At 40.2% G+C, this 19,186-nt stretch overlaps 1 protein-coding gene across 13 annotated transcripts in view; it reads left to right on the forward strand.

Annotated features, from left to right (window-relative positions):
• Positions 1-19,186, forward strand: part of LOC126299474 (protein PRRC2C-like) — a 226,870-nt gene that overhangs the window by 56,176 nt on the left and 151,508 nt on the right. For all 13 annotated transcript variants that reach the window (XM_049991396.1, XM_049991404.1, XM_049991399.1 and 10 more), the window contains exons 8-10: positions 129-202; positions 547-690; positions 867-1,032. In XM_049991396.1, coding sequence (XP_049847353.1) covers positions 129-202; positions 547-690; positions 867-1,032 — 384 coding nt within the window. The remainder of the gene's footprint in view (positions 1-128; positions 203-546; positions 691-866; positions 1,033-19,186) is intronic.

Consider the following 19,186-nt stretch of genomic DNA (forward strand, 5'->3'; position numbering starts at 1 on the left):
GAATATTTTGAAGATGTGAGTAAGGAAGATATTTAGATTTTATTGCTATTACTGTAGTATAGTTGTTTTTGATGCTTTAGTCTTCTTTCTGTTTAAGTTCAATAACAACTTTAAATATTATTTTCCAGTTGTTCCGAGGTAATTTCTCGGGCTTCAGACCGAATTTACAGCGGCCACATTTCATGCTTCCTTCAGATTCTAGGTAAGAATAACTTGTATTTACTAAAAGTGAAATTTAAGACTGGTGTTCAATATGTGTGAAACTAAGGTGCAAGCACCTGTCCCTCTCTCCCCCTTGTGTGTATGTTGCTTCAGAATTAGTGGTATTTTTGAGCTGTTGAGTATGCATATTGACTACCCAACAACTGCACATGAGTTGTTGCTGTTTCTATCAGTTTTATTTACAGGTCAGTTGTAATGTTCCTACTGAGGACGTCCAGAGTAAGTGAAATGTTTATTAAAGAATTCATGTTGGTGTACTATGTATTATAATGACTTTCAGTAATACTAGATGCAATATTTTATTTAAAAAAATTAATTTTGTAGATTCATGTCACCTTCAACACGTTCGACGTCAAGTGTTGATGATGAGGTGATCACTAGACCAATAATAAAGGAAGAGGATTTCAGCAAAATGGATGATATTGCTCGTGATGCGGGTTGGGCGGCACACGATGATATTGATTACAAGTGAGATGTGGTTTTTTGTTTTTTTTTGCGTTTTTTTGCTGTAATAGTAAGTTGTAATGATTTTTTATGTAGGAACCTCATACATCTATCTTCATATGTGTGTAATACCGTTCTCAATTTAACTCTACTTACCCTGTTGGATGGTAAACTCATATTGTGCAAAAATAATGTTGCAGTCAGAAACTGGCGTTCAGTGACGATGAAAGTACAATGGATGATGATGGAAAAGATGGGAAACATGGTAACAAGGAGGAGAAAAAACAGTCAGAAGTGGATGGCGATTCTGATAGAGCCCGTACTGATCAGCGTGATAAAGAGGAGACAGGATCTCTAGAACGAAAGGTAAATGTAAACTCCAAGGTTTATTTTCTAGGTAGAGGTGTTATAACAATAATACAGCAAGTATAAATACTTTAACTGAAAATGTGTATGAAATTTTTAAATTGCAGAAATGTTACAGATAAAGCCAGTTTAGGTAGAAAAATGGTGTCATTATTTGGTACATGTAAGGGAAGAAATACTTCTGGTTCACCACAGGTTCATCTCTGAATGTGTGAATCTCTCTCATTTGCCCCTTCTCCAACTTTCTTTCCAGAGGTGAACCCATTTTACCCTATAAAAAAAATAGTTTCTTGCATTTGTATATTTGTCCGTGCATAAAGTATCCTTTCATTGTGGTAACTATACTTGTTGAGGATAGAGGGAAAAGAAGCTGCTCATTAGTAGTTTTTGTGACTACTACAAAATGTCTCATCATTGAAATTATTATTATTATTATTATTATTATTATTATTACTACTACTATTATGTTGTTGTCACGTCAAAAGTAATGCCCGAATAGAAATTTAATATGGTTTGTCACTATGAGAAGACACTTTAGTATGTGACTGTGGTTGCTGGTTTTCTCCATTCATTCAGATGTCCCTGAAACCAGTAACCACCATTCAGTCATGGAACATCACAAAAGTTGCCATGGATGAAGCTTCCTGAAGCTCTAGATTTTAAATTGGTTGTATTTGCTATAACTGGAGTAAAATCATGTAGCCTATTGTTCACACTTAATAATTTCATCAGTGTTCCTAAAATTTTGTGTTCTATAAAAATTTACTCTCCAAAATATTAAATAATGATTGCAGCCAAGAATAAAAAAAATATAATGCAACAATAACAGGAAAATATGTAGTCAAATTTGTGTGTAAGCACTTACTGAGTTGTTATGGCTTTCTTTTAGAGCTTGTGCAGAGAAAATCCAGAAAGGTATTGATGTTGAAGGTTATTCAGAATCTTAAGCAGTGAGTTGGTCTTCCATGGCTGTAGAGATTTTATTTTGGTGACCTTAGTTTTCATTTGTAATATTCAGATTTTCCCCTCTGTGGCTCTAAAAGAGTACACTGAATTTTTATCAGTGTGATTGTCACTAGCCACTTCTACTAACTACATTTTCCACATATAACCACTACATTGATAGTATAAAAAAAATTAGAGGAAGCTGGGTCAAGAGGCTGTTGTAACACTATTAACATTTATTTATTTGATATTATGTAAAAAAGTTACAGTCTAAAAATAAAAACTCTGAAAGTATTTTCAAACTTCTGGGAACAAATTAGCTTAATTGTTACAGGTAATAAACATAAAGTCACTCTTCACCATGAAAACCTTATTGTGCAGAAATAGTTATTGGATAGTACTGTTTTCACTTAATGTTGATTTGGTAATTAGCAGATGTCTTTATGTGTTGCATGCAAATTAAACCCTTATTTTGCTTCACATAACATGTGGTCTTTACTGTTTGTACTATTAAATTGCAGTTTGTTTGTATCTATTTATGTACTCCTATAGCCGAGCTCTTTCAATGTCAGTTTGAAAGTGTTACATATAACTTTAACTAGTGTGTTTATGCAAAGAATTGAACAAACTTTTCACTGCCGTAAATATGATTTTTGTGGTTCTTTTTATTATGCACTGTAGTTCATGAAAACTGCAATAGATTGACAGGAGTAGCATTTTGAAACTGAAATTTACTGTGTTGATGTAAGACATTTAGATCACAGGAATTAATTAAATCATTACTCGTATGGTTTCTCAGTGTCAATTTTGTAACAATCTGAGCACAATAGTCTCTTGAGGAGTTAAAAAAGCTGTGAAAGACACTCTTAGGCTAGTGCTGAGAGGGAGGGAGGGAGGGAGGGAGCACTGGTCTAAGAGTGTCTTTCACAGCTTTTTTAACTCCTGAAGAGACTATTGTGCTCAGACAGTTCCAAAGCTAGTGAGCGAGCAAGCCAGCCTGGTTGGTGGTGTAATGGATGTGGGTGGGCATGTGTGGGTTCTTCCTTTATTAACCCACTGTGATTGTGTATGGATTGTGTTGTTAATGGCTGTAGGTAGTCATGTGGCAACATTCTATTGACCCAATGTCACACTTTTAGGTGTCAAAGTATGCCATTGACAATCACTGTACAGATTGATGTGATCTCTCTGCCTAGTTTCACATGTGACATTTAACTGTTGGCTTGCTATGCGGTTACATTGCAGAAACAATGTTCTACAAACTTACGTTGGTTATATAAGAGCTTTCTCTTGAACATTAGATTACAAATCTTTTTTGTTTATAACCTCATAACTTTCATTAGATTAAGCAGTTTGCCAGGTACATTTGTAGAGATTACAGAATCTTGTCTAGCTTGTGCTAAAGCCTGTCTCACATGGTGTAAGGTTCACTGTAAGCATACTTGTTGGCATGCGAGACAGCTCTCTCACAGGCTCTGTTTTCTGCTGTCTGCAGGGCGCTTCATATGTATTCCATAATAGCTCTGCCGCTGTTTTCATTGTAATGTTCTCTGAATGCTACCTGCAGTGGCCAGTCAGGAGGCTTCTTTGGGAGTCTGATGGAACACTCATAGTCCAGTCAATGAAGGAAAATTAGGGGAAAAAAGTCATGTAGTTGCAAATTTTTGCTCATTGGTAGGGAAAGTCTCATGACCAACATACTGAAAATCCCCACCCATGGGGTGAGAGAGTTGGGTTGCAGGAGCATATAAAGGTAACTTTCTTATGTTCTTCATAAATTAACTCGAAAACCACAGCTTGTATCGAATAATTTTCCCAGTACAAAATTAAACAGCATAAAATTTTGTACAACTGAGGTCCTCCTCGTATTTTCTCTAGAGCTAATAGTGTCCATGTTGAAGGGGATGGAAAAATTGCAAATGATTAAAAATAGCGTTTTAATGGTATAAAATTAATGTTTAATGCCCACTGAACTTGTAAACAATGGAAAATCTACATTAGTTAATTAGTAATAACATCTTATCATGAATGTTTAAATTTCAAAGCTCAGTAATCGTTGTTTGTCATCATCATCATCATAATCATCGTCTTGCAGTTTGAGTAATGGTGCACCATTTGTACATAATCATGGCACAAGTCGCAAACCATGGGGCATGTAATGCTGGCTTTTTAGCATCAACATTGATCCCCACACCCAGTAGATCATCAGCAAATGATGTTCACTATAGGTTCAGGGCCTACTGGGTCTTTGGTTGTCATTGAGTAGATCAATCAATCCTTCCCCAGTTCCATCCCCACTTGGTCTGCAGTTGTGGATTGTTGAGTCATTGCTATATCTGTAAATAAGTAACTTGTATCTAACAAGAAAGGATATTGCAAAAAGCATTATGTAAAAGCAGACAATTAATATAGCTGTAAATAAACTCTAAAAGGGTTTTGATGTACAGCTACTGTGGTTGATGGCAATGAGGCAAGGGCTGAATTTGGTTTTGTTGATGCTTTTAACAATGCAGATATTGGAGTTTATTCAGATCTTGCTGATATTCAGATGCTTTGTGAATTTCCATAAACATTTCCTCGCCAGCCTTTGTGACCTTATCTGGTGTGTCGAGGGGATAGTGAAGATGTCAATTTGTGTTCATTTGCCTAGGAATTTTAGTGAACAGCTTAAGTATTCCTCCTTTGCTTTCATCCTCAGGGTGTCCACATTTTCTTGATTTAGGTGCCGAGTGATTTTGTTGACACAGTTTTGCATATTTAAAGGGTACCATAATTATCAGATCATTGAGATACTGAAATAAAAACATGTGGCTAGTTTCAATCCTGATCATATTTAAAAATACACTGTGGTATAGGATTCCATCAAAATTTCAACAGAAATTGTGATTTATTTTCCCCACACTTCTTATTCTCTTTCATTTCTTCAGACAAGCATGATCAGTGATGAGGTTTGAGAAATACGTAACTTCTGTTGTTGCCTTGTTAAAATCTGTTTTTTCTATAATACAGCAGAGTTAACAAATATTCAGATCACTAACATTCTGACGCAGTTGAAATAGTGTCAGAATCCTGAAACTGTGTATTATCAAACTAGCAATTGAACAAAAGACAGGTTAATAGTTCATGACAAAGCCCATTTTCAATATAAAAGTAAACATACAATTTTATCGCTTACATTGTTGTAAATCCCAAACCAATTTTCATTTCACCAGCTATTGGTTATCTTTAAAAATTATGTTATTTCATTGAAAAATCTTTAGTTGCTTGAATTTTGGGATAAGTATAGAAGTTTTTCATATTAATCGTGTGGCCAAAATCTTGTTTCGATATCTCAAACTGTTTGAGATGTGGGGTATGTTTCTTGCTGGTTTGTGTAATCGGAACAGACTGCTTTACATTTTCTCGAGATTGGAGATAGACAGTAATAGCCATAAAAGTTTGAGGAATAAGCTGCACTTCATATACCCTTCATATACCCTTACCATGCAACTAAATGCAAATTAATAGTAACCCCAATTTTTCAATGCAAACTTTCCAAATTCTTTGGAGTAGTTTCCTCAACTGTAAAACATCACAATAACTATGACCATTAACAAAATTGTAAGCAGTTCATCATGGAGCTGACGAATGAATCTGAGATGTGTGAGAATTTAATTAATTAATTAATCAATCAATTAATTATTTTTTTGCCAAATTATTTCTTAAAAATTATTGGAGAAATATCACAGATAGGTCAGTTTTTTCATGTTGCTGCTAACATAGTCAAACAAGTCTGCTAGCTTCTGCACTATATCTTACACAATGTGAGAGGGTCACTGTAAATTTGCATTTGGTGTATGTTAGGTCATTTATTGGTGCAGCTGAAATGTAGGGAATATTTTGAATTGTTCAACAAGTTGAGGACTGGGCTGCTAAGGTGTTATTCAACTGACTGATACTGTCCTTTTTTGTGGGCTTTTTGAATTTTGTGGAGCAGATTCTACTGCAGTTCATTGCAGTTGAAAGAGGGATCTTTTTTCTATTAAATATCACAAACTAACATGGCCTTTTATCAATGACAATTTTTATGTTGAATTTACAGTCAGTGTAATGAAAATTTTTTAAAAAAACTTTCTTCCACCACTTTGATGCCTCGCAAAAATGGTCTAGCTCAATAGCTGGCCACTGTTTTCCATTGCAGTCTGAAAAAAAGTCAGGTCTCATCTTTATCATTTCTAATGTTGACATTTACTTTGGATGCATGGATTTCTTGTTTTGCCATGAGCTTTCTGCTGTACAACACACAATATGCACACTTAAAGAAAAATGTGATAAAACAAATAGCTGTTCATCACTTCTATCAAAATTGGAAATTTGTTTATCAATCACTGAACCACAGTTCTTTGCCAGAAACTTTTTATCCCCTCATGCTGTAGCCCATCTTTAAAATATATGCAGTGTGTAGCAGACAACAGTCAGGTTATTTTCACTGCATGTGATCCTGTGACACACAGTACACGTCTACAAGGTGACCATGAACGTCACAAAGCAAGTAACACACACAGTGTTTCCCATATTAATTTCTTGCTAGTGCGAACGACAGGTGCTACCATCTGTGGTTTTTCATTATAGCACAAGCATCATCTAGTACCTTTATATGGACGACAGACATTGGAATACATTTACATAGCTGAGAAACAGCCTGACACATGCCATATGCCACTCATATTTTTAGAGTATAATCCATGGGATGGATGAGCCACATTTCTCATCTCCAGAGTGTTAAACTTAGTAGGATATTACAGTCTATCTCCAATCTCAAGAAAATGGATTGTATGTAAAGCATTTCATTTGGATAGTACGTGTCATTGAAAAGGCCAGAGTGAAATATTCATAACATGTCTTGTATGTCATAAATGGTTGGAGATACCGAAATGAGATTTTGGCAAGTGATGTTCCGCAAGGAGGAGAGTATATTGCCATACCATTAATATGCGAAACCCCTCATATCTACCATGATATTTGAGCTACTACAGATATTTTCATTGAAGTAATGTATGTTTTAAGGACGATAGATAACTGATGAAATAAGAATTGCTGTTGGCTGTGCAGCAATGTAAGTGAAGAAATTGCATGTTTCTGTTTATACCGAGTGTGTACTATCCCTAAACTATTCACCTGTCTTGCCGTCCGTTGTTAGTATAAAAATGCACTGTTTCAGGATTCTGTCACTATTTCAACTGCTTTAGAATATTACTGAGATAAATATTGGTAAACTGTTGTGTTTTGACAAAAGGAGCATATTTTAACATAACAATACAGAAGTTACATGTTACTCAAAACTTGCCACTGATAATGTTTCTCTGAAGAAAAACGGGGAATAAGAAGTCTTGGGAAAATAAAAATATCGATGGAATCCTGTATTCCAATGCATTTTTAATATTAAATGACTGGGACTGAAATTGGCCAAAGGATTTTTATTTTGCCGTACACACATTTTATTTTGCCAGTTTTTCACTCTGTACAGGGGTAGGAACAAAAAGGTGGTATACTGTATGCTGTGAATTGTTTTCATATCTTGCATATTATTGAGATATAGAAACAAAATCCTTTGGTGACTTCCAGTACCAGTTATTCACTATTAAACATATGCTGGGTGTAGGATTCCACTGAAATTTAAACTTATTTTTCTCGGACATCTCTCTCTCTCTCTCTCTCTCTCTCTCTCTCTCTCTCTCTCTCTCTCTCTCTCTCACCCCCCCCTCCCCCCTCCCCACCCTCCGCCCCCCTCCCTCATGTTTGTTGTACAGTGTGGCATTTTAGACATTTATTTGTTCTTAGTGCATTTTGTCACTTTAAAAGTGATTTATAAGTTAGAAAGGAGGGACGTTAAGAGGAAGAAAATTGTATCAGTCGCTGGTGGTTTGTATGCTATGAACTAAAAAGTCTCACAATACCTGTAAAATAATAGATATAACACAGCAGGTACTAACTGACCATAACAATCATAGTAGAACCAACATTTTATAGGTGGTCACCTGCAGTGTTGGTTTACACAATTATTCACCGCTCTATACACTTCTTTCAAGAGGCCTACTTTCTTCTGAGATTATTTCTGAAATCAATGAAGGTATTATAAATCTGTCTTGTGACTCCAAGGAAATGCGTATTTTTGTCACAAAATGTGTTTTGTTTTATTGAAATAAATAACATTAGTGGTCTTAATGAAACACACACACACACACACACACACACACACACACACACACACCATTTGGCTTGCTTTCTCCATTTTAAAAACAGTTCATTACAAAAGATGTTGATGTTGGACTAAGATTTTTGCTCACATCAGGAAAAACCATCTTCTTGCACGTTATTTTTAGATATTTTCTCATTTGCATTATCGTTTCTTGTACCATAGCTGCAAAGACAGATCATCAACTTATGTCTTAACTTACCCTTCAGATCTCAAAATTTGTCAGGGAAAATGCTAAACCTCATCTGGAAATCAAGGAAATGTTGGGAATTTCATGTGAAGAAACCTGTGGCAACCCTGAATATTTATTCAGATACATACAGCTGTGTTCTCATGGCCTATGATAACAACCGCCTCAGAAATCACAACATATTTCGAAGCAACAGCTAATATTTGTGAGAATGAAGATACGCATTTCACAGCTGTGCTATTAGGATTATGATTAAAAATAGTGATTCCAATTGATGACAGTGTTAGTAAGCAAAAAATGTAAAAAGTGGTCCACAAATTAATATAAAACATTTATTTTTGTTTATTTTTACTTATCCTTGTATTATCAAAATGTATACTATCAATAAACAGCGAAAATGTAGAATAGATATAATGTTAACTGTCTAGGCAGATACTTTGTAACTAAAATGGTTTGTAATTTTGATTGGTCAGAATATGCCAGAAATAAAGTTTCCTCAAGAAGTCTCTTGAGTAAAAGGGGGGTGGGGTGGAAGGGGGAGTGATCTTACAATCAAAGTTGTCTTTCACTTGAGAAAATGTGGTAACTTTGCATGATATGATAGGATCCAGTTGCACACAATAATTTATGCAGCTACATTAGAGTGGTACAAGGCAATTCACTGTAAGCAATGTCCTTTGACAGATACAACCTTTTGCTCCCCCTTCAGGTCCGGGGTTAGAATAGGCCCAAGACATTCCTGCCTGTTGAAAGAAGCGATTAAATGGAGTGTCACAAGTTTCGCCTTTTATATGTGGCCCACTGTATGGTTTGACTTCCATTTTTCAAAATTTCCTCTAAGATCAAGCCTTACATGGTGCATAGTGTCCATCATGCACTGTGGCCTCCCACATCCGTCTTTGATTTAGATTTCTACTTCCGCTCATTGTTCAGCAGTTGGGCAAGGTCACCCTGCTAGCTGCGTTTTCCTCCATCCTCTGTGCAGTATCACTTTCTGCACTGTCAAGCACGGTAGTCAGTCCATTGTGCTGGGGCTGCCATGTACCCTACTGGTTGTAGCCGTCTGCCCACACAAGGATTGCTCTGCTGATGCCTGCGCCGTTAACTTCCCACGTATGCCAAGGAGTAGATGCTCGTCACCCTGGGACATTTGGACTCCCGGCAATGGCCATATTGACAGATGGTCTTTGCTGCAGCTGGATGGTGCCCATGTGGAGGGCCTCTGGTCAGAGTGGGTTGCATCAGGGCCGATGACACACCATGATGGGTAGTATGTCATCTCTTGCTGGTGGTCAGACACCAGCAGTCTCTATGTGATGAAGGTCTAACTTCAATGCTAAGAAATATGACCCTAAATCGTCAGACTCCACCTGCCCCCTTGATGGTGGGGGCACTTCCCTTCCTGTTGTTCCTGTACAATCTAGTTCAGGAAAACACCACCCTGTCCCCCCTTCCCAACCATTGAGGATGTCAGTCCCCACGTCTCAGCCAGAGAAGGGTAAGTCTTCATAAGCTCCTCTCGCCAGGAAGGGATACCTTGTGTTACTCCATTCCCAGGTTCCTACAAGTGGCAAAGCTGACACCCGCCAGTGGCTGAAGCAACCACAGGTAGCTGGTCTTAAGGCTTCATGATCGTCCTCAGTCCCGGAGACTGAATTAGTGAAGCCCTCCCAGCCAGACAAACCTAAGGAGCTTCAAGAGAAACCTAAAGAGAAAAGGACCCCAAACAACCAAGGCACTGAGCAGGCACCCACACCACTACTACCTACGAGCTCTCTATAATCCACTGAGGACCTAGATCTCGCTGGGCCCTCAGACAATGGATGTCGATCGCACAGGTACTCATCTGGTAACAGCAGGTGACCCTGAGGCGTTGAGTGCATCATTGTTTCGTGCCTTCCCAGTCTCACCATCACTTAATCCTCCAGTGGAATTGCGGTGGTTTTTTCCACCACCTGGATGAGCTATGGCAACTGTTAAGCAATAGGAGAATAGAAACAATACTACATAAATGACTTAATACCTTGCAATTTACCCTTTGAATATGGTTTACTGACACAGCTGTCCACTGCAGTGTGACCTAGATGCAGATCACTGCTTACAACAATCCCACAACACAAATACTCCAGATTAGAGATGGGTTGTTCGTGAACTAACAGATCTAAACAAATGGTTCACCAAGATGAACGGAAGGAGTGAGGAACGAATTCTAAGGAATTCTTTCTCAGTTCACTTCAGTCGTGGCTTTCTATGTGTAGTTCCTGAGAACAGGAAATGGTCGGCTCGTTCCTACAACGGCACGTCGGCCGGTCTCGTTCCAGCCTCGGTCCCGTTCCCGTCTGTCACGGTCTCCCTTGGCCGGCCTCATCCTCCTTTGCGTGACAACTTGTCACAGTTCCACTGCCAACTGCTCCTAGTTCAGTATCTAGTTATTGTGCGTTTTGTTCACTGCACATGCCCATTCTAGATCTGTTTCAGTCCTTTTTTGAACTCTGGCCTTCTGATCTACATAAAAATTACATGGTATGTCATACATACATCTTTTCAGGTAACAAAAGGGCATATCAGCTTACTTCCTTATTTCAAAAGGAAGTCGGCACGGCACACACAAGTGGCCATTTTCTCTTTTTTTTTTTTGTCCAAGGTAAAACAGCATGTTCATTGTTATGGAAGGCAGACCAACTCTCAACTGAATGAAGATCACACTCTATAATTGAGTGTCTGGTGTCACATTTCGTATAGAGAATACGATAACTTCCACAATATTATTTCAGTGGTACCAGGTGGCGCACAAAAAAATTAGCCCCGAGTACTTGATTGTTGCCCACCAATCGTCATCTATTGTTTAGCAGTTGTTGTCTGCATTATCTTATTTATTATTTCTTTACTGCCTAATTATTATATGTTTACCTATTCTGCTTGTTTTGTTCAACAAATCGTGCATAACTGGTGAGCAGTTGGCTCTCGGGGCCGGTTTTTCGTGTGTGTTACATTATATTATTCCACTGTGATCAGCCACATAACGCTACAATTGGCTAAACGAGACATCTTGCAGAATCGTGAAAGTCCATCTGAATCACACGCTTAAGACAAACACCTGCAATACCAATAAAAACATGAAAATCAGTCTGCTTCCTAACAATGCCAAACCATATTTTGAAAATAAACGAAGAAAACTTTAAGTGGAAAAAGGTTGTTGGTTGGTTTAATAGAGAGAGCAAGGGACCAAACTGCTGGGTCATCGCTCCCTCGTTCCGATTAAAGTAATTCCACAAGGGTGGGAGTAAAATAATTGAAACATACAAGAAACAGCTGGAAGAAAGGAGAAAACCACAAGAATGACAGAAGAGCAACAAACACTGAAATGGACAAAATCGGACGAGAAAACCACAGATGCAAGAAACATGTAGAAGAGATCAAAACAAGAGAGCAGATTACCATAACTGGCTGACCATGAGAATGAAAAGGAGAAGCCAGCGACTCTGCAACACATTAAAACCTCCTACTCTAAAAGCACTAGGGTGGAGGACACAGAGGGACAAAGGACATGCGCTAACACTTAGATAAAATGATAAAACCAACCCTCATGCACAAAATGTAAAACTAAATATGCTTTTGGGGCATTGTCACCCAACACTGAAGGTAGGTGCTGGGAAAGTTAAAAGTGTGCCACAGAGGGGCTAAAAATGGGTAGTCCAGCAAGAGGCAGATAACAGTCATTTGCGATACTCAGTGACACCAAGGTGGTTCCTCATGATGGAGGAGGTAACCGTGTGTTAGCCACATCTGGCCAATGCTGAAAATGCAGATGACAGCTGATTCCTGTGAGAGGACCGCATGGAAGACTCCCACACACTCATAGTCTCCTTAATAACACACAGTTTGTTGTGTGTACAGTTATGCCATTCTGTTTCCCAAAGCCGAAAAATCCTGCAGCATAAGACAGAGTACAGGTCAGTTTCGGAGATGCCCATCTCCAGAGACGTTTTCCGCGTAACCTGTTTGGCCTGACTGTCGGCAAGTTCGTTGCCTGGGATTCCGATGTGTTATGGGGTCTACACAAACACCACTGAATGACGGGACCGTTCCAGTGCATAGATGGACTCATTAATGGATGCTACCAAAGGATGGTGAGGGTAGTTCTGGTTATAGCTTGTAGGCTTCTCAAGGAGTCAGTACACGAGAGAAATGACTCACCAGGGCATGAGCGGACATGCTCAAGAGCACGAGATATCGCTGCCAGCTCTGCAGTGAAAACACTACAGGCATCTGCAAGGAGTGCTGTTCAATATGTCCTCCATGAACATACACAAAACCTACACAATCATCAGCCATCGAGCTGTTGGTGTAAACCACTCTATGGCCTAGGTACATGATGAGAATCGAGAGGAAGTGATAGCAGAGTCTTTAGGGCCATGCGAAAGGCCCAGAATAATCTGCGGCCTAGGTGTACATCATGGAGGTGTATGTCAATGGACCTCGAGGAGAGGCGGTAATGTGAAGGACTCCAGTTCAGTGAGAATGGACCGGACACAAACTGCAATCATAAGCCCTGACCTAGACCGCCGATGTGGGAGATGAACCAACGTGATTGGGGAAAGGAGACTGTAATTCAGATGCACAGGAGAACTATGAATGTCTGCAATGTAACTGGAGAGCAGTTGTGATCACCTAACCTTCAATGGAGGGACTCCAGCCTGGTCACTGGACTCTTTCTAAAACTACCAGTACTGGAAGAGCAATACGAAATGCAGAAGTCATCTGCATACAGTGAAGGTGAGACTGACAGTCTTACAGCTGCTGCTAGACCATTTATAGCCACAAAAAGTAGATATACTCAATATGGATCCCTACGGAACGCCATTCTCTCGAATACAGGGGGAATTATGGGAGGCACGAACTTGAACACAGAAAGTACGGAGGGGCAGGAAGTTTTGGATAAAAACTGGGGGTGGGGGCCCGGAGATCCCACTTACACAATGTGGCCAAGGATATGATGTCGCCAGGTCATGTCTTACGCTTTACGTAAGTCAAAAAAGACTGCAACCAGATGTTGGTGTCTGGAAAAGGCTGTTCGGATGGCAGACTCGAGGGGGGGACAAGATTATCAGTAGTAGAGCGACTCTGGCAGAAACTCCCCTGATGTGGTGCCAGTAGGCCATGTGACTCCAGGACCCAACACAACCCCTGACACAGCTTACAAAGAAAGTTGGTGAGGCTGATGGGCTGGTAGCTATCCACATTGAGCAGGTTTTTACAGGGTCTGAGCACTGTAATGATAGTAAGCTTCCGCCATTGTGATGGAAAAACACTATCGCACCAGATCCGGTTGAAGATGACGAGGAGATGTCACTTGTAGTTAGACAAGAGATGTTTACTAATCTGACAGTGTATCCAATCCTGCCTAGACACTGTGTTGGGGCAATGTGCAAGTGCACTGACTAGCTCCCACTCTGTATATAGGGTGTTACTGGGTTCACTGTGGCGTGTAGTGAACGAGAGGACTTTCCTTTCTATCTGCCGTTTTAGGTTGCGAAAGGCCAGGGGTAGTTCTGACACAGAAGTTAAAGCGTAGTGCTCAGTAAAGTGCTCGGCAACAGCAATCGCCTTGGTAGATAACACACCAGTGATGTTAATGCCAGGGACATCTGTTGGGGTCCGGTACCCAAAAGGACATCTGATCTTCGTCCAGACTTGGGAAGGTGGTGTATGGCACCCAATGGTTGACTCGTACCTCTCCCAACACTCCTGTTTCCGTTGTTTTGTAAGCTGGCGAACGCAGGCACAAAGCCACTAAAATGCTTTTAGGTGCTCGAGGGAAGGGTGCTGTGTATGTCACTGTAGAGTTTACCGACCCTCCAATTGCCTTAGCGACCACCGAGGGACTGTCTTTCACCGGGGGCATCCTAAAGAACGAGGGATCGCATTTTCTGCCGCAGAAATGATCGTTGTAGTTACCTGCTCAATGACAACATCAGTGACACAATGTGGGGGAGATTCAGCAGTGACAGCAGAGGTGAAGGCTCCCCAGTCTCCCTTGTTTAAAGCCCATCTGGGTAAGTGTTCATGGGCTTGATGCCGGGGGAGTGACAAGAAGATGTGGAAGTGGTCACTACCTCACAGGTTGTCACGTGCTCTCCAGTGGATAGATGGGAGAAGGCCAGGGCTGCAAACTGAGAGATCAATGACCAAATGTGTGCAATGTGCCACACCAAAATGTGTGTGGGCACCTGTATTTAAACGGCAGGGGTCGGGTTTTGACAGTAAATTTCCGACCTCCCTACCTCGACCAGTAAGCATGGTGCCATCCCACAAGGGGTTACGCACATTAAAATATCCCAAAAGTAGGAAAGGTTTAGGGAGTTCATCAATCAGTGCAGCCAATACATCCGGGGTACTGCACCATCTGGAGGAAGATATGCATTGCAGACAGTTATTTCCTGTGTCGTCCTTATCCTGACAGCCAGAGCTTCAAGAGGAGTTTGAAGGGGGTACAGGTTCACTATATACAGAGTTCAGGACTTAGACGCAAACTCTACCTGACACTCGATTTTAGTCTCTATGGTTCCTGTATTATCCCTTATAGCTGCAGAGGGCAGGGGTCCGCGCTGCCGGGAACCAGGTTTTCTGGAGGACAATGCAGAAAGCATTATTGAGGAAATTGTTTCAGTGTTAGACAACTTGTAGTTTCTAATTTTTTAATATAGTGGGGTTGTTGATTATATTTTCTTCATTACAGATGAAACAGGTGTTTATTGTGAAAGCAATTTATTCAGGAAATAACTGCAAGCTTTAAAGGACACAACTGTGAATATTGTACTTTGCATCAAATGGTTTTTTTTACCATCAGTGTCGGTGAAATACAGTGTGGAGTTTACTTGTAAAGAATCCAATGGTAAAATGTGTGTGTAATTTATATAATTAATGTGGGTGGATGGAACTGGCTGCTTTTATGATCTGGGTTTGTGTTAAGTGAGACAATAAAATATTGACAGCTTTGCTCAATGGACAGCTATTAAGTAGAAGTAGAAATTATGACTTTGAAATTTGATTTTTGCTAGCTGCTTTTTTATTGGATTATTTGGAGTTTCCTTTTCATGTTCTGTACCCACCACCAAACGAACCCCCAGCCATGTTCAGTATATTTACTGTGTACAGTGCATCTTTTTGGTCATGCTGGTCATTTAGGTCTTTATTTCATTCTAGTATAGAACACTCTCCTACATATGAACTTGGCAAGTCGCCATGTGATGTTTTCAGAAGCCATTATGTACCATTGACAGCAGTAGAATTGTTCTGCAGTCAGCTGCAAATGCTTGTTCTCTAAATTATGTAAATAGTGTTTCATGAAAAGAACATATTCTTCCCTCCATCATTTCCCATTTGAGTTCTCAAAATAGCTTGATTATTCTCGCTTGTTGATTGTCTACCGGTAACAAATCAAGCAGCATGCTTCTAAATTCCGGACATGTCATCCTTTAATCCCACGGTGGGATCCCAAACACTTGAGCAGTAATCAAGAATGGGTTGTACAAGTGTTCTGTATGTGGTCTCCTTTGAAAATTTACTTTTCTTAACAACACCCAATAAACCGATGTTGACCATTAGCCATCCCATTGTCTGTAAGTGCATGTTCCATTTTGTCTTGCTTTGCAACATTACGCCTGGATATTTAATCAACACAACTTTGCCAAGTAGTAATGGTTCTAATGCTGTAGTCAATCATTACAGGGTTATTTTCCCTACTCATTTACATTAACTTTATTTTTTTATGTTTAGAGCAATCTTCCATTCCTTAAACCATGTAGAAATTCTGTGAAAGTCGTTGTGTATGCTTCTAGTCACTCAACAATAATACTTTCCCTTATACTACAGCATGATTGGCAAACAGTCACAGATTGGTGCTCACTGTATCTGTCAGATCATTTATATGTACAGAGAACAAGAGTGGTTGTATCATTTTGCGGGGACGCAGCTGACTGTATCCCTGTCTCTTATGAACACCAGCCATCAAGGACAATGTACTGGGTTCTACGAGGGGCATTAAATAAGTAATGCAACACAATTTTTGGAAAGCATGTAGGTTTTATTCAGGATTCTTGTACACCATATTATTCCCCACTCCTTTTGGCTAAAAAACCTCATTTTTTGACCTAATTTCTGTTCAATGTGACAGACTTATGCTACCTTACTAGGAGGGCCTGTACACCCACATACCACCCTGCTGGTACCGAGCGAGGTGGCGCAGTGGTTAGCACACTGGACTCACATTTCGGAGGACAACGGTTCAATCTCGTCTCCAGCCATTCTGATTTAGGTTTTCCGTGATTTCCCTAAATCGCTTCAGGCAAATGCCGGGATGGTTCCTTTGAAAGGGCACGGCCGATTTCCTTTCCCATCCTTCCCTCACCCGAGCTTGCGCTCCATCTCTAATGACCTCGTTGTCGACGGGACGTTAAACACTAATCTCCTCCTCCTCATCCTCCTCCTCCACCACCACCACCCTACTGGTCAAGTATGGAACCAACATAGTGCTGCATCAATAACCTCCCCATCATCATTGTACTGCTCCCTGTGGAGTGCATCCTACATTGGGCCAAACAGATGGAAGTCAGAAGGTACGAGATCCGTGCTATAGGGTATATGAGGAAAAACAGTCCAGTGAGGTTTTGTGAGATCATCTCGGGTGCGCAGTCTTATGTGAGGCCTTGCATTGTCACTGAGAAGGAGAAGTTCATTTGCATTTTGTGGCAACAAACACGTTTTCAGTGTGCAAATGAACTTCGTCCCTTGAGTTTCGTGATGGTAGCACAGTACACTTCAGATTTAATCATTGCACTACAAGGCACAACATCAAACAGAATAACCCCATCAGAGTCCCAGAATAAAGTTGCTATGACTTTCCTGGCTGAGGGTGTGGCTTTGAACTTTTTCTTCAGAGGAGAGATAACATGGTGCCACTCTATGGATTGCCGTTTTGTTTCCAGTTCGAAGTGATGAACCTGTTTTCATTGCATGTGGTGATGTTCAACAAAAATGGTCAAAATCAGTTTTGCAACATGCAAGCAATTCCCCACAGTTAGTCCTTCGTTGCTCTTTATGGTCTTTTGACAGGCGGTGAGGAACCCAGCAGGCAAACTGCTTTGAGCACCCCAAGTGTTTGACATCTGTGTCAGCACTACCAATAGTGATGTCCAGTTGAGCAGTGAGGTGTTACATTGTGATCCGTTGATCACTTCAATGAAACTGCATGTTCCACCATTGCAGGAGGCACAGCTGTGTGCGACTGGCCAGCACGCTGGAAGTCAGACAGGTTTGTGCGACCTCGTTGCGATGACGACATATGCCTTGCCCAGTAACTCGTCACGCTTTTTTCACTACCAAGTCTCCGTAGACATTCTGCAAGTGATCATAAGTATCTGCGATTATCTGGTTTTTTCGTTGAAAGAAACTCGATGTCAGTGGTCTGCTTGGAACACACCTCTGTTACAGACACCATTTTCAATGTTACCTTTAATGCTGCCACCTATCGGGACTTCATGAAACTATAGGGGCTGAAGAGGGAATATTCCACAAGGTCCCACAACAAATTTCTCAGTTTTTCAACCAAAATTGGCCGAGAAAAAAGGTGCTGTGTTACTTACTAAAATCCCTCATATTATTTAAGAAGTCTTCCATTCACTTACATATTTTGATACTTATTCCATATGCTTGGTTCGTCATTAACAGTCTGCATTGGGGCACCATGTCAAATGCTTTCTGAAAATCAAGGAATACGGAATGTGCCTGTTGCTCTTCATCCACAATACACAGGATATTGTGCAAGAAAAGGGCAAGCCGACTTTCACACGAGCAATGCTTCCTGTCAAGGAAATTTGTCATATTGCGAGGTGCCGGGGCTAGCAGTGTATTCAACACTAAATTCTTCTAGAATCTACATATGTAAATGATGCTCTAAGCCCCCCCCCCCAACTCCGACTTTTGCTGATGCATATGGATTAAAAAGAAACGCGAACTGACTGTAATCGACCCTGCAAGTGGAGTGGAAGAGTTTGGCACCTGCAATAATTTCATTTGATAAATAAGTTATATAAAGGAAGGTTTCATTAACGTAGTGAGAAATAATAGGGTTGCTCTACTGATTAACAGAATGAAAGTTCTGTCCAAAATAACAATTTCATTATAACTCAAAATAATAAACAAAAACACACGAAACATTTACAATACATAAAATTGGCTCAAATTGGATACTCAAATAAATGCTGTGAAGGTGAAGTTGTCCCTAAACTAGATTGTGACATTTATGACGAACTGGTATGTGGAGCCAATTCCTTGCAACTCAAGTCTTAAGAGAGACACACAGCCAACCGAGCATTAATTGCTGCTACATTAATGAGAACTCAGACAATGAACATCCAAGACAGATCAAAGTTAGAAAAGACAAACAGACGCGCTCTGCTGAGCTCGGATTATCACCTAGCAAAATTGACTGCTTTACCGGTGCTGCAGACGTACATTACCAAGCTGTCTTCTGAACTGTACGGACACGATCTGGCATACCGGAGGCGATGGCTGGTTGCTTCGACGTCCCGTCATGGTGATGATAATGTCGTGAGTATAGTCCAAAACAAATTATCCTGGCCTGGTTGTTCCAGACTAAAGACTTCCTAGCAATACAAATGCGCCTCTGAGGGAGACGAAGACTCGCCACACAATCACTGATGCTACAGTGATTGATTTTAACAAGCGAAGTCACACAGTAATTCCGATACAGTCAACTTTAG

Source organism: Schistocerca gregaria, chromosome X, assembly GCF_023897955.1.
Source record: "Schistocerca gregaria isolate iqSchGreg1 chromosome X, iqSchGreg1.2, whole genome shotgun sequence".
In the NCBI taxonomy this organism is placed as follows: Eukaryota; Metazoa; Arthropoda; class Insecta; order Orthoptera; family Acrididae; genus Schistocerca; species Schistocerca gregaria.